The sequence below is a fragment of the Ovis canadensis genome, chromosome 7 (genome assembly GCF_042477335.2).
Source record: "Ovis canadensis isolate MfBH-ARS-UI-01 breed Bighorn chromosome 7, ARS-UI_OviCan_v2, whole genome shotgun sequence".
Taxonomy (NCBI): domain Eukaryota; kingdom Metazoa; phylum Chordata; class Mammalia; order Artiodactyla; family Bovidae; genus Ovis; species Ovis canadensis.
In genome coordinates, this window is record NC_091251.1 from 87,230,388 (window position 1) to 87,253,512 (window position 23,125).

A 23,125-nucleotide genomic window follows, 5' to 3' on the forward strand; every position below is an offset into this window, starting at 1 on the left:
TTTCTCCATTGAGATGAAGTATCTGTGGGGTTTTTTGTATGTTCTTTATAAGACTGGGGATGTTTCCTTCTATTCCTAGCTTGTGTGGTGTTTTTATCATGGAAGGGTGTCAGATTTTGTCAAATGTTTTTTTCTGGGTCTATTTAAGGTGACCAGATGGTTTTTATATTTTATTCTATTAATATCTAAAATTATATTAATTTATTTTTGGTTTTGGATGTTAACCCAATCCTGTATTTCTGGGATAAATTCACATGGTCATAGTGTATATTCCTTTTTATATGTTGCTGGATTCAGTTTGTTAGTGTATTGTTGAGGATTTTTATAGCCACATTTATAAGGGATGCTGGCCTGTAGCTTTTTTTTTCCCTTGTGATATTTTGTTTGGTCTTTTATCAGGCCTCATAGAATGTGTAGGAAGTGTTCGTTCCTCTTCTGCTTTTTGGAAGAGTTTGTGAAGAATTGCTGTTAATTCTTTAAATGTTTGGTAAATTCACCAGTGAAGCCATTGCGTCCTAGGCTTTTCATTATTGGAAGTTTAAAAATTCTTAATTCAGGCTCTTTGCTTGTTAACAGATCTCTTCAGATCTTTTGTTCCTTCCCAAATCCTCATTGGTTTATGTCATTCTAGGAATTTGTCTAGGAATGGCATCAGTTCAGTTCAGTCGCTCAGTCGTGTCCGACTCTTTGCGACCCCATGAATCGCAGCACACCAGGCCTCCCTGTCCATCACCGTCTCCCGGAGTTCACTCAGACTCGGGTCCATCGAGTCAGTGACGCCATCCAGCCGTCTCATCCTCTGTCGTCACCTTCTCCTCCTGCCCCCAATCCCTCCCAGCATCAGAGTCTTTCCAATGAGTCAACTCTTTGCATGAGGTGGCCAAAGTATTGGAGTTTCAGCTTTAGCATCATTCCTTCCAAGGAACACCCAGGGCTGATCTCCTTCAGAATGGACTGGTTGGATCTCCTTGCAGCCCAAGGGACTCTCAAGAGTCTTCTCTAACACCACAGTTCAAAAGCATCAATTCTTTGGCGCTCAGCCTTCTTCACAGTCCAACTCTCACATCCATACGTGACTACTGGAAAAACCATAGCCTTGACTAGACGGACCTTAGTCGGCAAAGTAACGTCTCTGCTTTTGAATATGCTATCTAGGTTGGTCATAACTTTTCTTCCAAGGAGTAAGTGTCTTTTACTTTCATGGCTGCAGTCACCATCTGCAGTGATTTTGGAGCCCAAAAAATAAAGTGTGACACTGTTTCCACTGTTTTCCCATCTATTTCCCATGAAGTAATGGGACCAGATGCCATGATCTTTGTTTTCTGAATGTTGAGCTTTAAGCCAGCTTTTTCATTCTCCATGGCATCAAAGTTATCTAATTCATTAGCATATGTTTGTTCATAGTATTTCCTTATAATCCTTTAAGATGTTCTTTTTTGTCTTTGATAATCGGCATTTATACTATGTATGATAGGTCTAAATGTGGACTTAAAAAAAAATTTAACTTAGTTGTGCTTTCAATATGAGGACAGATGTCGAGGTGTTCAGTTCTGGAAAATTCATATATATTCTGTCTTTGAAAATTGCCTCTCCTTTAATTCTTTTCCTTTTCTTCCTCTGGAACTCTTTGGATCTTCTCTCTCTCTCTCTTTTAAAAGATTTATTTGTTTACTTTTTTTAAGTTTCTGGTTGTCCTGAGTCTTCGTTGCTGCACACAGGCCTTCTCTAGTTGCGGAGAGCAGGGGCTTCTCTTGTTTCGGAGCATGGCCTCTAGGTGTGTGGGCTTCAATAGCTGGGGCTCTTGGGCTCTACAGTGCGGGCTCAGTAGGCACATGGGCTTAGTTGCTCATGGCGTGTGGGGTCCTCCTAGACCAGGGATCGAACCCACGTCCCCTGCATTGGCAGGCAGATTCTTAACCACTAGACCCCTGGGGAAGCCCTGGATCTTGTCTCTTAATGTTCATATTTTCTATCTTTCTCTTTACATCTATTTCAGGATAATTTCCTCAGTTTTTTCCCCCCCATTTCACTAATTCTTTCTTTAGCTGTATTTAATTTTCTATTTAATTTACCTATTGAGTTTAACATGTCAATATTGTATACAATTAACCCTTGAAAAATCTGGATATGAAATGCGTGGGTTCAGTTATATGTGGATTTTTTTCAATAAATATATACTATAGTATTACATGGGGCTCAATAGTAAAGAATCTGCTTGCCAGTGCAGAAGGTGTGTATTTGATTCCTGGTTTGGGAAGATCCCCTGGACAAGAAAATGGCAATCTATTCTAGTATTCTTGTCTGGGAAATCCCATGGACAGAGAAACCTGGCGGGCTCAGTTCAGTTCAGTCGCTCAGTCGTGTCCGACTCTTTGCGACCCCATAAATCGCAGCACGCCAGGCCTCCCTGTCCATCACCAACTCCCGGAGTTCACTCAGACTCACGTCAATGGAGTCAGTGATGCCATCTAACCATTTCATCCTCTGTCGTCCCCTTCTCCTCCTGCTCCCAATCCCTCCCAGCATCAGAGTCTTTCCAATGAGTCAACTCTTTGCATGAGGTGGCCAACGTACTGGAGTTTCAGCTTTAGCATCATTCCTTCCAAGGAACACCCAGGGCTAATCTCCTTCAGAATGGACTGGTTGGATCTCCTTGCAGCCCAAGGGACTCTCAAGAGTCTTCTCCAACACCACAGTTCAAAGGCATCAATTCTCTGGTGCTCAGCTTTTTTCACAGTCCAAGTCTCACATTTATACATGACCACCGGAAAAACCATAGCCTTGACTAGATGCACCTTTGTTGGCAAAGTAATGTCTCTGCTTTTTAATATGCTGTCTAGGTTTGTCATAGCTTTCCTTCCAAGGAGTAAGCGTCTTTTACTTTCATGGCTGCATTCACCATCTGCAGTGATTTTGGAGCCCCCAAAATAAAGTCTGACACTGTTTCCACTGTTTCCCCATCTATTTCCCATGAAGTAATGGGACCAGATGCCATGATCTTCGTTTTCTGAATGTTAAGCTTTAGGCCAACTTTTTCACTGTCCTCTTTTACTTTCATTAAGAGGCTTTCTAGTTCCTCTTCATTTTCTGCCATAAGGGTGGTGCCATCTGCACTCTGCATATCTGAGGTTATTGATATTTCTCCTGACAATCTTGATTCCAGCTTGTGCTTCTTCCAGCCCAGCATTTCTCAGGATGTACTCTGCATATAAGTTAAATAAGCAGGGTGACAATATACAGCCTTGACGTACTCCTTTTCCTATTTGGCACCAGTCTGTTGTTCCATGTCCAGTTCTAACTATTGCTTCCTGACCTGCATATAGGTTTCTCAAGAGGCAGGTCAGGTGGTCTGGTATTCCCACCTCTTTCAGGCGGGCTGAAGGAGTCTCAAAAGAGTTGGATACAGAGACTAAACAGTAACAACAGTACCATGCAATCTGCAGCTTGTTGAATCTGCAGATGAGAAATCATGGATACAGAGGGCTGGGTGTAAAGTCATACATGGATTTCTACTGCCCCGAAGCCCCATATTGTTCAAAGGTCAACTATTTTATTTCCATTTAGTACTTTTTCAAAAGTCTTTTTCAGATTTTTCTTTTATTCCTAGTTTTTGAAGTATCAATTTCTTTCATCTTCTGACTTGCTTGTCATGGTTTGCTTTATTGTGTGGTTAGTAATTTTTATGCTGAGAAATAGTGGAATGCTTAAAAGCATCGTAAGTCTGCACTTACTATGATGATGGGGTTCCCTTATGGCTTAGCTGGTAAAGAATCTGCCTGCAATCAGGGCGACCTGGGCTTGATCTCTGGGTTGGGAAGATCCCCTGGAAAAGGGAAAGGCTGCCCACTCCAATATTCTGGCCTGGAGAATTCCATGGACTGTATAGTCCATGGGCTTGCAAAGAGTCGGACACGACTGAGCGACTTTCACTTTTACTTTACTATGATGATGAGGTCTAGGACATACCAAATGTGTGGGTGGTGGGCTGAGGTGGGGCAGAGGAAAAGATTGGCGGAGGAACTTTGTGTGTCTGGCTGCTTCCTGTCATACAGGTCTCTGCCACGAGTCACCTTTACAGAGCCTTCCCAGGCCTCTCTCACTAACACTGTCCACCCCCATACTGCCTTTTCTCTTTTTCACCTTTTTCATAACACTTAACACTGTCCAGGAATATATCAGATATTTGTCTACCTTTTGTGATCGTCTTCTATATTGGAGTGTAAGCTCCATGCTAGTAAAGATTTGTCTTATTCACTGCTGTGTCCCCAGCACCTGGCGTGTGGTTTATACTGTCAACAAATATTTGTGAGTAGTCCTGTTTTTAAATGGAAGTTATCTGAGCCCTGATGATGCAATTTTCAGCCGGGCTGAGCTTGACCAGGCAGCAGAGAAGGTGAACAGTTTGCCTCTCCATCCCCAAACCTTTTTCCGTGTCTCCACTGGAGATATCTCTTCCTCCCATTACAAGAGCCCAGGAAATATCATCCTTCCTGTGTGCTTCAGCTTTCTTCTGGCATGAGTCCTACAGCTGCCAAAATCAGTAGGAAGGACTGGAGCATCAGAAGCCCTGGGGGAAGAAAATGCACAAAACCCTGGGAAGATCTGGTTCTTAACCTTGAGGAGGCTGTGACTGAGTAAAGAAGGCAGCACACACGGAAAACAAGTTAGGACACGTGCCCATTGCCTGAGTCAGCTGTGTGGATCAGAACTCCTGCTGTGAGCTTGCGGTAGAGAAGGCAACCTGTGTGCTGGCCCCTGGGTCACATGTTGACACAGAAGTGGTATCTGGAGGCATCAATGGGCAGGTTATGAATTCCCAGCCAACTCCATGTTGGCCTCCTTCTGAGGTTTGCTCCATGCTGTAGGAACTTGTTGTGAGCATAGTGTTACTTGTAAAAGGGCAGAAAGTGCCAGAAGGCGTCCCCACGAGGTGGGCAGGGTTGACATGTTTCCATCCGTCTTTGGCTGTATCTCCTGGCCCCACTGATGTTGGGGTTGAGGAATAGTGAGGAGCCCCGGAATTCCGGCCAAACCCTGGCTTTCCTGCTGCACGGCTTTTGGTGAGTGAGTAAATAGCTCCGCCTCACTGGCTTCCCCGGTGGCTTAGCGGTAAAGAATCCACCTGCAATGCAGGAGACTCAGGTTCGAGTCCCTGGATAAGGGAATGGCAACCCACTCCAATATTCTTGCCTGAAGAATCCCATGGACAGTGGAACCTCGCAGGCTACAATCCATAGGGTCGCAAAGAGTCAGACACAACTGAAGCGACTTAGCACACAAACGGTTGTGGTAGGCAGAGTTTATAGAGAATGTTTATTACCACATTGCCTGCTATTGAGGTTATTCCAGCTCAGCATCTTGGGAGCCATTTGTGCCTCAGTTTCCTGATCCGTAAAACAGGGAAATAATTCCCAACCGCTGCAGCCATCCCTCCCCTCTGTCTCTGGCTGTTGTGAGGGTTAATATCCTCAGGCTTTGAGGGCCTGAGGTGGGGGAGGAGCTGCATAAATGGGTTATTGTTGTGCTGGTGAATGCTCCCGCTTTGTTCAAGTGTCTTCACTATTTGACTTCCTGCAGTTAGCGTCCCCAGACTTGAATTGCTGGAGACACTTGCGCATCCTCAGCGGTTGGTGGCGCTCACCTGGCCGGGCTGTGACCTGGGTCTTCACCCAGCGGGGACCTGCTGAGTTGGGGTGGGAAGCTCCATTTCCTCTGTTAGGGGCCCCCCGGGCATCAGGAATGAAAGAAATGCAGAAAGTATGACCCACACGCGCAACTGATTCTGAATAGAACGTTTATTGAAGAGGTTTTGCAGGAGGCGGCGGGCGCTTTAATTCCCGAGGCTGTTGGAGGCAGCTCTCTGCTCGCCCCAAGCCTGTTAACTGCTCGGCTGCCAGGGCCGAATGCGGCTCCCGGGCCCCACGCGGCCCTCTTGGTGCTCAGATGGGAGCCCTTTTGAGGAAAGCGGTAGGTACCCGGCTGGCCAGGCCAGGGGGTGCGAATGGGGCAGGAGCAGCACTATCAAAGGCCTCCGAGTCTTGCCAGACTCTGCTCTGAAACCCGGCTGGCCACAGGCTTTGGGGCAAAAGTTAAATTTCTCCCTTGGGCCTTCAGAAACTGAGGACAGGTTGAGTTGGTCCCTTTTTAAAATCCTGCCCAGGCTTCTTCCAGGGGATGTGTCCATTGAGGCCGGGCAAGAGCGAGAATCCTGTGTTCCTCTTTGAGTTACTGCACGTGGTTCTGCGAGGGGCTTTGGAGGGTCTTCTGATCTCTGAACACTCGGAGTTGGGTGATTAGGGAAGGGGCTGTTTGTAGAGGGACCCAGCACACCCTGGGAAAAGCAGAGTTAATCTCCCACGTTTTCCGGAAGTTTCCTTTTCCCAGAATCCACAGAGGGTGGTTATTTTAGATAAAATCTAGGGGTGCTGGCAGGTTGGGCAGGTGGAAGGATGTTGTCCCTGACCCGGACTCTTCTCCTGGTGGACACCGCCAGACCAGGGCCTTGTCCACCCCTCCCAGAGCTCTGGGCTGCAGAAGCCAGGAGGTCAGGGGCAGGTTGCTGCCCTCCCCTGCCTTGAGTTTCAGCCCTGAATCAAGGCCTGGCTTTTCCAGGAACAGGATTGCTACCTAGGCCATGCCCATGTGGACCCGCCTGCCCCAGAATCTAGGGTTTGGTGACAGCTGCCCCCTCTGCATGTGTAACTGCTCAGCTGAAGGAGAAAGCTGCTCTCCTCCCACCTGGAAACTGGTTGGATGAGTTTCTCTGGCCTCCCTGGTGGAGGCCCCTTAGAAGGGAAGGCAGGGATCTGGGGTGGGGTGGGGGCGGGTACTTTGGGGTGCAGAGGGGCCCCCTGGGGTCTGGGTTAGGGATCCCTGAGGGACAGGGTCATGCAGGAGGCCCTGCTCTCCAAAAGGCCATCTGCCTTTGAGAATTGACCTTGTTGTGTGAGTCTGTAAGTTATGCCTTGGAAAACCTACTTTCCTAAGTTGTCTGGGTCAGGTGCCAGGCTCAGGGTCGGCATCTAGGGCAATGAGGGAGTGTTGGTTGGAGCTCTTGCTCTTGTTCCTGAGGGTCAGGAGAATCAGGGTGTGTGACCGATGGCAGCAGTTCATAAAGGGGGGCTGCTGCTGTTGCTTGGAATTGAAGACCAACTTGTGTTTGGGGGAGCCTCCTTAATTCTGATTTGCTTGGGGAGGGAATTTGGGGAAGGGTAAAACCCTCAGGTGGCAACACTGACTCCCCCTGCCCCCACACAATGCCCCCAGCTGGGAGCTGCTGTTCTGGAATCCCAGGGGAAGATTCCCTTCTAGTTAAGCCCTGGCATCTCAGTTTCTAGACTTGGCATTCACCCCCCTGCGTTTAGAAACATTTCGTGTCTGAGTAGTTTCATGTCTCCACATTTACTGGGGGCCTTGTTTCTTCCCACTTCGTAGGGGTTGGGATAGGTGTCACCCTTCTTCCTAGCACATTCTCCCCATCTCTTTCTCTCCCTGAAGCTCTCTGTAAACAGCCAGCATCTTCGGCTTCCGGATGCTTCATGAACATTCTGGCTGTGTAGACCCCTGCGGCCATAGCACCACCTAGCAGTTTGTATATTTTAAGGGTAGTTTCTCACTTTGTCTCCCCGAGTCTCTGTGGTGGGTCTTCCAGGCCTGGCCCAGGTGTGCCCATCCCCTTGCTGCCAGACGCCCCAGGTCCTTGCGTGGTCCAGGTCCTTTGAGGACTCCACTGTCGCGTGCTGCCACCCTTGTACCAGGTGCCCTTAGGGCTCTTCCTCACCTGGCAGGAGCTTTGTCATCATTCAAGACGCAGCAAAAATGTCACTCCTTTAAAGCTGCCTGGGTTCCCCAGGTAGCACTTTCTACTTCTTCCGTCAGCAGAGTTTATGTGCATTTCTGTGCCAGCACTTGAGGCACTGGTTTGTGGATAATCTGTTGATGTGTCTATTTTTTAAAAACTATTATTAGTATTATTATTTTTTGGCTGCACAGCGTGACTTGTGGGATTTTAGTTCCCCAACTAGGGATCGAACCTGTGCCTCCTGCAGTGGAAGCACCGAATTTTAACCACGGGACTGCCGGGGAAGTCCTTGCTTCCTTTGGTCATTGATGTGCTTGTCTGGTTTCTTCTGATACAGTATTTGTTCTCCAGAGCGGGTTCTGTGTGTGATTCATCTTTGTGTCAACCCACAAGGCTGCCACAGTATCTTTGTGCAAAGTGGGTGCTTGAATATACTTGAGCAGTGAATTCTGAAGCTCATGACTTGGGAAGGGCTGTTAGTCTTATCCCTGAATGAGGGGGTAAACCTTGCGGTACAGATGGCTCACTGCCCCCCTCCCTGTCGTCCAGCAAGTTAGGAGTAGAACTAACGTTGGTTTTGAGCCGTGCTGGCTGGAGTACCAGGGCTCTTCAGGTCCATTCTGCTGCCTTCCCCTCTTGGATATTCCCTGTGATTTAGGAAATGGGCAAACACTGGGGCTTTCCCCTCTAAGTCCTGGCTCTCTCATTTGTCTACCCTGGAGTTGAATTACATTTTTTCTTTAAAATCCAAGGACGGGTGTCAAGGATGGTTTCCACCGATTGCTTCCCTACCTCATGGTACCTGAGTAAGTTCTGTTCCTGCTCAGGCCCGTTGTTCCGCATGGCCCTGTTCTCCCTGCGGAACCCAGAGGAATGTGCCCTGCCTGCTACAGCAGAGGACTGACTCATTCAAACTTCATCTCTGGTTTGACCTTCTGTGGGGCCTGGATATCAGACTTGTTTCCGTTTCCAGCTGAATTGCTTTATATTCGCCCTTAAGAGATCATTGTCCAAATCTGTGTTGGGATCATAGATGATGGATGATTGGCAGGATTAGGGTGAAGTGGAGAGGGGAGGGTTAGGTCAGGGTGGTACATGATTAAACTTGTATCTCTATTATTGACTTGAGATATGGGTCTACTTTTTTAGACATGCATCAGAAAAATCTCTTATCCTGATGCTTATGGACAAATAGTAACTCATCCATCCTTCTCATTGCTACCATTTATGGAAGGTATACTGCGCGACAGTTGTTCAAATTGCTCTACTTGTATCCTCTCGCTCTTGGAGACCAGTGAAGTTGGTAGTATTGCTGTGCTCATTTTATGGGTAAAGGAACTTGAAGTTTGGTTAGATTCAGTGACTTGCCCAAGGCCACCCATAGCTAGTAAAACAGAGTAACTGGGTTACAAACCACGTCTGCCTGACTCCAAAGCCTGTGAATCCGTTTACTGCACTTAATCTCTGCTCTCTGGACTCTCATGTACTGAGGTACTTGCTCATTCTCTCCTTCTCATCTGAGAACTCAGATCCAGTGGGCCCCTCTGTTCCCACTTGCTTCCCGCTGAAATTCTCCAATGCCTTTGAATCTGATGCAATAGTAAATGCTGCAACTCTTAAAGGTGTGGTTCAAGGTTGGCGGCCTCAAAATAAGCACCCTCTATAGTGGGTGTACGGGGAGCAACTAGATGGTTAATTTGTGGGGCTGGGTCTCTGAATTTTGCTGATAAGGAGGGGTGGTCCTGTCAGCCTCTGGAGATGGGAGAGGTGAGGCCTGGAGGATGTCTGTGATTTCTAGCATGGTCTTTATCCCCTCCATCTTCTGGGGACATTGTGTCTGTGTCATTTTCCTGCTTAGTGACAAGCTGTGACCTACCCTGGCTATGAGCAATAGCAATTTCTCATCCACAGTAATTGCTCTCCTTTGCCTTCAGTTTCGATGAAACCTCCGGGTGGACTTTTCCTGGGATATCTGTAGGGCCCTTTTGCTATAGCCCCTTCTTCAAACTCCAAAGTGGTCTTTTCTTCCAGTTTTTGTGGCTGGTCACTTAATATTGGCATGGCAGGGCAGCTACGCCCCTGCTCCCGTCCCTATTCTGAGGCCTAGAGTGTGGGGCTGCTGGGGTGAAGGGGCAGTCACTGCTCCTGCGTGCCTCCTGGTGAATTGGAAACTTGCTGGCAGTGACTAATTGGAAACTCACTAGACAAGGAGGAACTGTCTCAGGTCTTGACTGTGGCTACTGTTTGTCTTTCGTCTGACTACTGTGGGAGTGGAGAAGTGCAGAAATTTATTGAACACCTAGTGCATGCATTGCCTTCTGGGGGTGAAAGAAGGCCCAGCCCCCTAGGTTTTTACTGTCTAGTCTGGAAGGAGAGCTTGCACATGAGAACCCCAAGGGCCTGTGCTGTATGCGACACTCAGGCTCAGCTGAGTTCAGAGAAGGGCCTGTGTGTTAGTGTCCCATGGCTGCTGTTAGCAAACGCTGCCATCTGAGTGCCTTAGAACAGCACCCATGCAGACTTCCCTGGTGGCTCAGTGGGAAAGAATCCACCTGCCAATGCAGGAGACACGAGATGACCCACATTCCACGGAGCAACTAAGACCCTGTGCCACCGCTACTGAGCCTGCGTGCTCTAGAGCCTGGAAGCCATAGCTACTGAAGCCTGTGCGTGCTACGGCCCCTGCCCTGCAATAAGCGAGGCCTCTGTGATGAGAAGCCCGCTCCACAACTAGAAAGTAGCCCCTGCTTGCCGCAGCTAGAGAAAAGCTCACACAGCGACAGAGACCCAGCGCAGTGAAAAAGAAATGGAACAGCAGACATTTATTATCTTACAGTTTTGGAGGTCAGATGTCAGTCTGGGCCTATGGGGCTATTTTCCTTCTGGAGTCTCCAGGGAAGATTTTGTTTTCTTGTCCTTTCCAGCTTCCCGAAGCTGCTTAGATCCTTTGACTTGTGGTCTCTTTCCTCCGTCGACGAAGCTAGCAGCCTGGCATTGACCAGTTTCTCGCTCTGCCCCTCTGCCTTTGCTGTCACATCAGCTTCTGACTCCTTGTGAGGACCCTCGTGATTACCGTGAGCCTACCCACATAATCTAGAACAATCTTCCCCATCTCAAGATCCTTAACTTGATCATACCCGCAGAATTTCTTTTGCCATATAAGGTTATCCACATAGATAGGCTCCTTGTATCCGGGGATTAAGATGTAGATATTCCTGGGGGAGAAGCATTTTTGGCCTGCATCATTGTGTATGTTGGATGGGTTGGTGATGGTTAGGGAGGCCTTTCTGAGGATGATGACTGGACCACATTTGTGGAGGGAGAGAATGTCTGGGACACCTTGCAGGTTTGAGAAGTAACATGAGCAAATGTTGGGCTTGTGCGTGGTGGAGACGGGGAGGTGTGGGTGAGCGGTATTCCCATTGACATGAGATGCCAGGGGCTTTCCTTCCCTTCCAAGGCCAGGCCAAGGGAGTTTTCTGGACTTTAGTCTGTAGGCCCAGACTCTATCCCAGAATTCAGGTGGGAGGGCTCCGTTGGCAACCAGAGTCCTTTCTAGCAGCTGACTCAGGCACACTTGGTGGCCCCCTGCTATTCTTGGTTGGTGGGAAAAGGAATTCATGAGGGAAAATGAATTCATGAGGGAAAATGAATTCATGAGGGAACAGGAATTTGAGCCAGCTGGCCTGGGTTTGGGTGGCCCAGAAACCCTGGTCACACAGTTCGCACAGCCTCTGTGATAGTCACGTTGCTCACGAGGAACACAGTCCCTGGAGAGCTTTCCTTGTCCTTAGGTGCTTGGGGCCCCTGAGTCCCCGGGGAGGGACAGGAGGGTGAGAGGGAGAGAGGAAAGAGCCAGCCCCTCTCAGGGATCCTCCTTATCCTCAGGAAAGCCTCGAGGGTGTGGTGAGAGGTCACCCACCTCTGCCCACCCTCTCCTGGCCCAGAGAACCGTAGGAATAGACCCTCAGGAGCTGGGCCTCTGTGGGGACAGTGCTGGGCAGCAGCATGGCTGGGTGGTACTGAGCTGGGTGTGTGTGTGTGTATGTGTGTGTGTGTGTGTGTAGCACACTGCTGAGCTGGGGTGTGTGTGTGTGTTTCACACTACTGAGCTGGGGTGTGTGTGTAGCACACCTGGACTCAGGATCTCATTTGTGTGTGTGTGTCTTTTGTGAGGACAGTGCTAGGCAGCAGCATGGCTGGGTGGTACTGAGCTGGGGTGTGTGTGTGTGTGTGTAGACCCTCGTGATACTGAGCTGTGTGTGTGTGTGTGTGTGTGTGTGTAGCACACTACTGAGCTGGTGTGTGTGTGTGTGTTTCACACTACTGAGCTGGGGTGTGTGTGTAGCACACCTGGACTCAGGATCTCATTTGTGTGTGTGTGTCTTTTGTGAGGACAGTGCTAGGCAGCAGCATGGCTGGGTGGTACTGAGCTGGGGTGTGTGTGTGTGTGTGTGTGTAGACCCTCGTGATACTGAGCTGTGTGTGTGTGTGTGTAGCACACCTGGGCTCAGGATCTCAACGTGAGATCTCTGGAAGTTCACACTGTGTGTGTGTGTTTGTGTGTGTGTATAGACCCTTGTGATACTGAGCTGTATGTGTGTGCGTGCGCACGTGTAGCACACCTGGGCTCAGGATCTCAAGGTGAGATCTCTGGAGGTTCACCTTGCTCCTGCCCTGTCTGTCTGGCAGAGCTGTAGCATTTCTCTGTATCTCCCTTCTGGCACCTTATGGGTGAGCAGATCCTCACAGTGCAATGAGGGGAAGATCAAAGGTTGTGGCCTGGGTTGAAGAACCTTTGGAATACTTAGCAGGTGTTGGGAGATGAGAGAAGGTGGAGAAAAGGAGGGCTGTGCCGCCTGTGGTCCCCAGGGAGGGAGGGACTTGGCCCACATGCGGGTACCAGATGACCATTCCCCTTCCCTCCCGGGGCCACTGGACTTTGGAGCAGTTGCCTTTGGGCGAGCTCCTCTGTCGCTCCATCTGCCTCCAGAGCAGGAGTGGCATGTCGGCCTTCCGTCTCCCGGGTGTGGAGAGAAGGGTAGTAGGTGAAAGGATGACGTCAGCCGCCTCCACACCTGGACCCAGCCTCTCTGAAGCAAAATGTTTTCTGGAGTGTCTCCAAGTGCTGGCCTGCACAGCTCCTCTTGTACAGCCTCCTGCCTTCTCGGCCTGCCGGCCCCTGAAGGAGGGCTGGAAGGGAGTGTTAGCGAGTCCTGGGGACTCCCAGGACTAGAGAAGCAGAGGTTCTCCAGAAGGTTCAATCCAGGTGAGCGCCCCCATGGGACCTTCTTCCTGAAGCTGGGGTGGAGCTGGGGAGCAGGGTCCTACTGCCTTATTGACAAGAGGCCTGAGGACAGAACATGGGGGCTCTGGTGGGTTTGGCTGGTCATTTTCTTCTGTTGGAGGCAGGAGCCTGGGTCAGATCGGGGGCACGGTGCTGAGGCCTCGCAGGGAGGAGAAGGATGTGGAACCTGGCTCCAGTCAGCCGTCCTGGGAAACTCAGAGGCCTGCTGCAGCCTGCCTGCCTCCCTGCCTGGGAGTGTTCAGGGAAGGTCCCCAGGAGGTGTGAGTGGAGGAAGGGTGTGGAATAGGTTTAAATTTAGAGAAAGTTAAAAAGAAAAGAAACTGATCTCCCTTTCTCTCCTGTACCCGAACTCTCAAAGGTGCATGTCTGAGCAGCTTGTGGGGCCGATCAGAAAGGTCTCAGGGACCCTATCACAGAGGGCTTCTCCGCTGTGTATTCTAGAAGACTGACTCACTGGCTGATGATTGATTGGATTGACTCCTGTTAAAAGATGGAAGGGGTCAGTGAGGAGGGATATTTAGGGAGTTGGAGACCAGGGTGATACAGTGGGCTGTGGCTTGGGGTTTGGCTGCTGTCTATCACCTCCTCTAGGCGCTCACTGTCCCAGCAGACAGTGTCTTCCAAGATGAGTTTAAAGACCCCTGAGTTCCAGTTGTGGCCTTGGAGTGAATCTTACCGTATGGGGTGATGTGCCAGTCCATGGAGAGGAAGGAAAGGTTGGCTGTACCCGGGAGCCCTTCCATAGGCAGGTGCTTCCACTGTCTCTGTGGGGGCCTGAACGCCACTACAGAAAGGTGTGTGTGTGCTCACTTGCTCAGTCGTGCCCAACTCTGCAATCTCACGGACCATAGCCTGCCAGCCTCCTCTGTCCGTGGAATTTTCCAGGCAGGAACACTACAGAAGGGTGGAGATTGGGTTTTTAGAGCCAGAGGGCACTCACACTGGGTATGATGTCTCTTTTCCCTCACTATCTGATGGTGTCTGCTAACAGTCCCACCTGGACTCTGCCTGACTGCTCCATTTGCTCTTTACCCTTCCTTTCTGGGTCTCTATTCTTTTCAAGCAAGTACTCTTGCCCAGGGGAAAGAACGAGAGCCTTGTGAACCTAGGTCTCCTGGTGACTGCAGGGCTTCTCTTATCATCCGAGGAGTTATAATCCGATCCTGGTGCCCTCCTGCTTCTTGCCTTCTCTAACGCCTGCAGTCCTTTGACCAGGAGTATGTGTTTTTCTGTGTTGTTCCAAGGAAAAGGTAAATGGGCAAAGGTCACATAGTAGGAGGTCTAGAAATAGCCTTAAGGAATCTTAATTCTCAATGTTTTTTTTAACCTCCATTGGCCTTTGTGAGGGAAGTAAAATATTAAAAGCCATGACCTTTATGTCTTAATATGTTCCTCATGGTTTATGCTGAGGCAAAGCCATGGCATCTAGGGCTGTGACTAATCCTTTGCTGTGGTTCTAGCTGGTGTGAAATCCATCAGGGAGGCAGCCATCAGTGGGCAGGGGCAGAAGAGCACTCACACTGAAGCCTGAGTGCCTGAGTCCAGATCCAGGCTCTACCGCATGCTCTTTCTGTGGCCTCAGTTTCTGCATCTGTAAAATGGGGATAATAATAGTACTGACCTCATAGAGTTGTTATGAGATAAAAACCTTGTTATGTTTACAGCACTTGGACCATTTTTAGCTGTTAGCCATTATGCTTTCTTTTAACCCCCGGAGGATTTGGGCATGGGTGCTATGAAAATATGAGCTTGGTTTGCAGGCAGGTGGCTGTGTGCAGTCAGAGAAAATTTCTCCAAGTAGGAAAGATGCGTTAGTTCCTGGGCTTTTGAAGTGTGCATGGGGACCCTATGGTGATGGAGTCCCTAATGAGGGACCTTGAAGATACCCTTTAGAGAGAAATCTCTTGAGAGACTGTGTGGGGTGGAGGTGGGGGGCTGTGACTAATCCTTCACTTTGAGGCCATGACCTGGCCAGCTGTGAAGTCCATTAGAGTCTTGGGCTTTTTCCGCTTAGCATCCCCATAGGGGCTGACTGACCCTAGGTTTCATCTGAGAAAGGTCTTAGGCCACAAGTCCCTACCCCTTTGTTCCAGCTGGGATTGACAGGCCTTGGGGGCTGGAGGGGAGATGGGGTGGGGGTGGGGTGGGGTGTGCCTGATGGTTCACTTGCTTTGAAGGACACATTTTCTGACACACAGAGTATATTCAATACAGGTTTGCTGAATTAAATCAAACACAAAATGTGTTATATAAAATGGTACATGCACAGATGAATAATCACTGCTGAGATACACAGATTTTTAAGTCACAAGAAGGTCAATCGCTTCACAGAGGCTATTCAGCAAGTCCCACCGGGCCTGGGGTTAAGGGCTGGGGCGGAGTTCGGGTCTCTTTCTTTGTCTGAAACGACAGGCCGCCGGTGGGTAGAAATGACTAGCTGGCTCTTCTGAGGAGGCAGGAGAAAGCAGCAGTGCTGTGTTTCCCAGAGGCTCTCCTGAGATGCTCCGTTTCACCAAGGTGATCCTGTTAATTACTCCTTTGACTGCATCTGGAAGGAGGGAGCAGTCAGGACTGGCCCCAGCGCTGCCACGGTGTTCTCATCTGCAAGATGAGAGGCTTGCGTGGAGGGAATCCCCTCCCCTAGCTGAGACATGCAGTGGGAATCTGCTGTGCTTGGGAGGGTCCTCGCTGGGCTAGCGTGCATGGCAAACATGTCTTCATGCTCCTGACTTTAGCTTGGTAGTCATACTGGTTCGTCTACCATCATTATCCGTTTGCCATTTGCAGATCACGTTTTAAGGCCCCTGCCCTTAGGTCACTGCCTACGGCTGGGAGTCTTACACAATGAGTGCTACAAAAGGGATAACCCTGGGATGCTATAAGAGTACACAGAAGGGGCCCCCAGTTTTGGTTTCTGGGTGTATGTGGCTTCTCACTGAGACCCAAGGTTTGGTATAAGTGACACAGGCTAGGGGTATGGCGTGGGTGTTGGGGAGGAAGTAATGGCCAGGTAGCAAGAACACTTGCAAAAGCCAGAGCCCAGGCGGGGACACTGGTTCCAAGTTGGGGTAGAGGCACAGAAAACCAGGGGGGCAAATTCAAGATTGCCAGAGTGATACCACCGTCTTGACCCTTCTCATAGCTCTAACTTGTGGTCTAGTCACTTCTGAGTCCTAGCGCTAGGGGTGGAAGGCATTGGGACAGTAGGGGTGGAAGAGATGCTTTAGAACATTTTTCCTGTGGAAACAGCAGTCAAATGAACATTCTGGAAAGTGATGTTGATGGGCTTTGGTGCTCTGGGGTGGGGGGTGGAGTGTCCTTGACTTTCCCAAAGGCCACAGCTACCACCCTGCCTTCCCAACTTGCTGCTTCAGGCTGGCCTACCTGTGAGCCTGTTTAGGGAGTAAAGTCCACCTGAGGCTATGTTTGCCTCACCTGGGAGCAGTTTCCTGCTTGCTGTGCTGCCCTGACCTGGCTGTGCTAAAGGGAGCTTCGGGAGACTTACCTGTGCCTCAGCCCTGGGGAATTTCCGGTGCCCCTGGAGCCTGGCTGAGTCAGAAGCAAGCACCAGGGACTGGGGCAAGGAGGTGACGTGGGCTCAGCCTTTGCATCATCTTCTCTGTCTTCCCCATCAGTATCCAGGTTTCAGGTTCGTGGTTAAGCCACTGGTGCCCCAAAGATTTTGCAGTCCCACATACTCTCTGGCATATAGGTTGTTAAGAGCCAGATCCTTGACCAGTGGACACCTGGAGAGTGCTTTTTGATGGCTGCCAGTACTATCACTGTTCTGATGGTTTATGGAGCCGTCGCTCTGTGCTGGGCACCAAGCTGTACACCCAGCAGCTCACTGCATACTGCAGGGGACAGCCTCAGGACAGCCTCACCTCCTCGCAGGTGGTGAGAAGCAGAGGCTCTGGGAGGCTGGGTGATTTGCAGGAGCAGAGGGGCTGGGCTGCAGATTCCATCAGAAGGCACCCCTGACTGCTGCCAGCTGTTCTGGGGCCTCAGCTTTCTGAGCCCTTGGTTGATCCAGGATGTGGTCCACCTTTCTTCCACTCTGGGAAGGATGGAGGTGGCGCTGTTAAGACAGGCAGGAATGTCACTTGGGCATCCTCGTAGATGCTGGTACAGTCGCAAGGAAGGGACCTCCTTGAGATTCAGAATTGTTGCTTTAAAAATTGCGGTAAAGTGCATGTAACATAAAATCCACATTTTAAAATGCTCAGTGGCATTGAGTGAGTACATTCATATTGTGTATCCATCACTATCTTCCATCCATAGAACCTCCCATTATCTTGCACAACTGAAACTCTGTATCCATTAAACAGTAACTCCCCATCCCCTCCTCCCCCAGCCCCTGGCAGCCACCCTTTTACTTTCTGTTCCTGAGAGGATTCCAGAGGTTTGACCCTTTGTCTGTCCTGCCCAGAACCTCCCCGGAACGCCCCCGCCAGGCAGCGATGCCAGGATGCCCGTCTCTGCCTCCCTCCACCAGAACGGCAGCCAGGAGCGGCCGGCGAGCCTGACCTCCACGACTTCCTCGTCCGGCTCCTCGCGCGACAGCCACGGGGCCATGGAGGAGCCCAGTGGCTCCGAGGCTTTGGCCGAGAATGGGGAGGGCACCCCGTGTGGCCAGCATCTCCCCAACAGCAACAACAACTCCAGCGGCTGGCGGAACATGCGGGGGTCCCTGTCGCCCTTCAGCAAACGCACGCGGCCGGTGGCGCCTGCGGACAAGTTCGGCTACCTGGGCCGGGTGGTGCGGGAAATCGTGGAAACGGAGCGCACGTACGTGCGGGACCTGCGTAGCATCGTGGAGGTGAGGCTTCGGGGGGCTGAGGTCTGGAGGAACGGCGCTCTCCTCCGGGGCTGGGGCTGGCCTCTGGCTTCCGGTGGCCCAGCTCTTGAGCAAAACCCTACTTCCATCCATGGGAGGAGGAAAGTTCTCCCTGACATGTTGCTTCCGAGATCTGCCTCTCTCACGGCGCCCGCCCGGATGCTGCTGGCCGCTCATGCCGCCCTGTGACTTGGGGGTCCCGTCAGTAGTTGGGCCAGCAGAACTTCTGTGGATGGTTGGGGTGTAGGCACCCTTCGTGGAGAGTGGGGACTCCTGTGCTTAGCCAAGAGAGAGCCACGATGAAGACACTGGCTCTGGGCCCCTCCCTGCACAGCGCCCAGCTTCCTCTTGTTTCCTGCCTGTGGGGTCTTAGGCGCCTGGTAACCCCTGCCTCAGACTCCTTCTCTGTAAATTGAAGAGGCAGGGCCTTGAAGGGCCAGTGCCAGTGTTCACACTGGGAGGGGCAAGGGAGAAGGTGACTGTGTGGCTGCTGCTGAGGAAGCTCTCTGCCCTTTGGAGGGACATGTGCTTGTTTCCTAGGCCTGCCTAACAGGCAGCCACACACAGGGGAAGCCAAGATGCATACCTTTATCTTGTCCTGGTTGAGGAGGCCAGAGGTCAAAACTCAAGACTGCTGGCCGGGTTGGTTTCTTCTGGAAACTCTGAGGGAGAGTGTGTTCCAGGGCTCTCCCCTAGCTCCTGGATGCTGCTGGCAACCCTCGCTGTACCTTGCCCTGTAGCTGTCCGCCCCCCATTATCTGCCTCTGTCTTCACATGGCCTTGTCTGAGTCTGTCTATGTCCCCTCCTCTTACAAGGACACCAGTCACTTGATTCAGAGCCCACCCTACATCCAGTGTGGTAGCGTCTGATGATCCTTAATCATTATATCTGCAAAGACCCTATTTCAAATAAGGTCACATTCTGCGATTCCAAGTGGGTATTATTATTTGTGAGGAGGGACCAGTCGTCCCAGGGCAGTAGGGGACATCTGTGAAATGGGCACAGCAGGAAAATGCAGCCCAGGAATGAGGCATGGATGGTGAGCGGGGCAACGGGGCAGGACCGCATTGCGCCGGGGCTGCGGCTGAGCTCTGACGACTCTCTCCACGCAGGACTACCTCTTGAAGCTCATTGACACGCCAGGGCTGCTGAACCCAGAGCAAGTCAGCGCCCTCTTTGGGAACATAGAAAGCATCTATGCACTGAACAGGTATGGAGGGAGCTTGACACACCCCATGTTCTTACTGTGAGCCCCATCTCAGGGCCTGGAGAGGGGCCCCGATATCCCTGGTCTTACTCGGGGGCTGTGATGCGTGGCCCGGGGTCTGATCGCCGAAGTGGGGAAGGGTGGTCCCTCCCTGTACAGTTAGCTCCCTTCAGGAGAGAGGGCCTTTGGGCCTGTGTGCCCTGGGCCCAGTATGCTACCTGATAGGCAGAGGGGCTCGTGTGAGGCGGTGTTCATGTTGGGTCCAGGCTGGGCCAGCGCCCTTTCAGGGACTGCTGCACCCTTGCACGTGAGGCTGTTTCCCCGTCCCTCTCATCTTGGTCCCCCACGTGCAGATCTCTTCATTCTTCTCCACATTCCCCCTGATTCTGTGGGAAGCTGGGGCTCCCTGGAGGTGATCTGACCCATTAGGTAGGGGAACGTACAAGCCTGGCAAGGAACGAAGAGGGAGGCTGAGCAAGGCCTGGCGAACGGCTGCTTCAGGGACAAAAGGGCTCCACGAAGATCACACATGAGCTGCTGCCAGGGCCCCCAGACTCCCCAGGGAGTGGGCACTGGCTGGGAGGAGCAGAGCTTGAGGGCACAGCATTGACAGGATAGGAGGAACCTTGCCCCAGGCCCCTTAAGATGGGCAGAGGGACTTACTGCTGGGCAAGCTGGGAGGCCTGATGCAGGGGAGACTTGGACAGGAGGGTGTGGGCTTGGGCAAGAAGGAGCACAGGAAGGGAGGCCGGGTGTTCCTCTCGTGCCCCCGTCTCAGAACAAGCAGTGGTGGGACTCACCCTGTCTCTCCCGTTTTCTGCATCCTTCTGAACTGGGGGCCTCGGTCCCTTGCTAGTTCTCCCTATCTCCTTCCCCTTTTAATGTCTGCTTCTGTGTGTTTGACTCCTTCTGCCTGCAGAGGAGCTGTGTCCCCTTCTGAGGTGGGTACTGGTGTGCCTTCTCCCTCTCCTGCTGGTGGAGCGCATGGCTCTGTTTTGCCCCCATCTTTGCTGCGGTGCTGGCTCCTTTCCGTAGTTGCTGCCCCGGGTGGAGCTCACTGACACCAGGGCTGATGTGTGTCTGGGCACCAGGAGGTTGGGGCGGGGGGGTGTGTTGGTGACCATGGAGGCTGTGAGTGGTCCACGGTCTGAAGACCACCCTCCCTTCACCTAGCCAGCTACTCAGAGACCTGGACAGCTGCAACAGTGACCCCGTGGCCGTGGCCAGCTGCTTTGTGGAAAGGGTAAGAACAGCTGGGTCCTGGCACATCCTGCCTTGCTAGGGACCTCTCTCTGGGGGAAGTGCTGGGTGAATATCAAGGGCATTTGGGGTGGCTCTGGGGGGTGCTGGGTGGATGGCATGTCCGAGACGGATGGATACAGAGATGAATCTGCAGATGCTTGGGGAGAGTGTGCTTTGGGGCCTAGGGTCATGCCTTTGATACACCCAGGCTTACAGGCAAATGCGAGTCTCCCTGAAATGACTGTTTTTGGTCTTTCTTTAGAGCCAAGAATTTGATATCTACACTCAATATTGCAACAACTACCCCAAGTGAGTAATTAGGATGGAGAGGGGAGGCAGAGCCATCTGGCGAGTCCAGAGTACCCCACCTCCCCCTCCAGCCTCCCCTCTGGTGACGGCCTCTTTCCCACTGGCAGCTCGGTGGCCGCCCTGACCGAGTGCATGCAGGACAAGCAGCAGGCCAAGTTCTTCCGGGACCAGCAGGACTTGCTGCAGCATTCACTGCCCTTGGGCTCCTATCTCCTCAAACCGGTCCAGCGCATCCTCAAGTACCACCTGCTGCTCCAGGTAACCTGGGGCTCCTCCCGAGGACATGGGGGCCTGAGGGAGGGGCAGGGCCCTTGAGCCTAAGCTCCTGTCCCCCGCACAGGAGATCGCCAAGCATTTTGATGAGGAAGAAGAAGGCTTTGAGGTGGTGGAGGATGCCATTGACACCATGACGTGCGTGGCCTGGTACATCAACGACATGAAGAGGAGGCACGAGCACGCGGTCCGGCTCCAGGTGCTCTGGAGCTGAGAGCTGGAGGGGTGGGCAGGCAGGGGTGCTCGGGCAGGAAGAAGCGTGGAAGAGGGAATGTGAGCTGAAGGGTGGTGTCCTTGAAGATGGGCTTCTCTGTGTCTCTGTGAAACCCAGGCGGTGACTCCAGGGGGCCCTGCGTGGTCCCAGCAGGGTCTCCAGCGGCCTGACCCTGGGGCTTGGGGCTTCTCTGCTGCAGGAGATTCAGTCTTTGCTCCTCAACTGGACGGGGCCAGACCTGACCACCTACGGGGAGCTCGTCCTGGAGGGCACGTTCCGCGTGCACCGTGTGCGCAGCGAGAAGACCTTCTTCCTCTTTGACAAAGCGCTGCTCGTCACCAAGAAGCGGGGCGGCCACTTTGTCTACAAGGGCCACATCCCGGTAACCAGGCCACACCTCCTCCTCCCCTGCTTCCCGCCTTCCCAACGGGCTGGTTCCACTTTCCAGCTCTGCGCCAGACTTGACTGGGCCTCAGGTTGGGCTGGACGCAGCTCCACCTTTAGAAGAATACTTACCCTGCCTCCCCTGATGGCCTTGAGGGGTGGGGTCCCCAGTTGGCTCCCTGCCAGAGGCTTGACTGCCATCTCCCCCTGCCCTCCCAGTGTTCCTCCCTGATGCTGATTGAAAGTACCCGAGAGTCCCTGTGCTTCACCGTCACGCATTATAAGCACGGCAAGCAGCAGTACAACATCCAGGTGAGGGGCCGGCCAGGACAAGACCCCGACGGGCCTGCCGGGTGCAGGCTGGGAAAAGACCCGCCCCTCCCTCGGCGGCGGGCGCCTTGGAGTCTCCCCGTGGAAGGCAGAGGTCCTTGGGGTTATCTCTCGGGCTTGTGCTGAGGATTTGAGCCTCATAGCACCCCAAGCCTGCTTTCTGCCTCTGGCCCCCGTCGGCGGAAGCCTAGCCCACGCCAGATGGCTTCAGGCCTGTCATGGTAACCTCCTCCTCCTTTCTTGGGCCTGCCCAGGCCAAAACGGTGGAGGAGAAACGGAGGTGGACTCACCACATCAAGAGGCTCATTCTGGACAACCACCACACCACCATCCCCCAGAAGGTGAGTTCCCGGGGTGCCTGATGGGGAGCCGGGAGTGGCTGTCCCTCAGAGCCAGCTCCGGGGAACCCTGGGGCCTCACCTTCCGGACATTGGCCCCACTGGACAATGGGATCAGTTCAGCGGATGCTTCGGTCCTCTGTACCAGCCCTGTGGGAGGCCCTGGTACTGCAAGGCCAAGGGAGAAATGGCTCATAGCAAGGTAGCCACGAGGTGGGTTTCCTTCCCTTCCAGGCCAAAGAAGCCATCTTGGAAATGGATTCCTATTGTAAGTTCACACTTCCTGCCCGCTTTGTCCCTAGTGGTGCTTGTCTCTTGGTCGGACTGTATCCTGGGGGAGCTTTGCTGGATACTTAGAGTCTAGAGAGTAGGGAGGATGGGGGAGGCTCCTTCTGTAAGGCTGGGGGTCTACTGCGAGGCCAGGGCTTGGTGCTGATGACAGGCGGGATGCTATGTGCCTCGTGCTCCTGGTACGTGGGAGGTTGAAAGAGCTCTGTAGGCTTGTGGCCCTGGAGCTGGGCTGGTCAGCAGAGTTGTGCTCGGGGGTGGGCAGAGTTCAGCTGATGGGCTGATGGTATCCCAAAGGCCTGGTTGTCTCTCTTGGGTGCAGATCCCAATCGGTACCGCCACAGCCCAGAGCGCCTGAAGAAGGGCTCCCAGGACGACGTATCCACCCACGTGCACCAGGGGCGCCGGCAGTCTGGTAAGGCAGGGACTTTGTGGATACAGAGGCTTCTTTTCAGGACCTTTAACCAAGCAGGGAACGAACCTTCTACAGCAGCATTTGGGGCTGGCTCTCACCTCTCTGGAAATCCTAGGAAGGGCTGGGGGGCGGGGGGGGTGGGGTAAGTGCGGTGTGGATGGGTACGTCTGGAGCCTCC

General features: G+C 52.3%; 1 protein-coding gene across 11 annotated transcripts in view; it reads left to right on the forward strand.

Moving 5' to 3' along the window:
• Positions 1-23,125, forward strand: part of PLEKHG3 (pleckstrin homology and RhoGEF domain containing G3) — a 45,398-nt gene that overhangs the window by 12,675 nt on the left and 9,598 nt on the right. For 7 of the 11 annotated variants that reach the window (XM_069595114.1, XM_069595112.1, XM_069595113.1 and 4 more), the window contains 11 exons: positions 17,539-17,928; positions 19,060-19,157; positions 20,328-20,397; positions 20,659-20,705; positions 20,813-20,963; positions 21,046-21,177; positions 21,392-21,574; positions 21,796-21,888; positions 22,161-22,247; positions 22,479-22,512; positions 22,855-22,947. In XM_069595114.1, coding sequence (XP_069451215.1) covers positions 17,578-17,928; positions 19,060-19,157; positions 20,328-20,397; positions 20,659-20,705; positions 20,813-20,963; positions 21,046-21,177; positions 21,392-21,574; positions 21,796-21,888; positions 22,161-22,247; positions 22,479-22,512; positions 22,855-22,947 — 1,339 coding nt within the window. In that variant the 5' untranslated portion in view covers positions 17,539-17,577. Of the gene's footprint in view, positions 1-12,622; positions 13,071-17,538; positions 17,929-19,059; positions 19,158-20,327; positions 20,398-20,658; positions 20,706-20,812; positions 20,964-21,045; positions 21,178-21,391; positions 21,575-21,795; positions 21,889-22,160; positions 22,248-22,478; positions 22,513-22,854; positions 22,948-23,125 lie in introns of those variants that run through there. The other 4 variants (XM_069595115.1, XM_069595119.1, XM_069595111.1 and 1 more) reach the window with 4 other exon arrangements.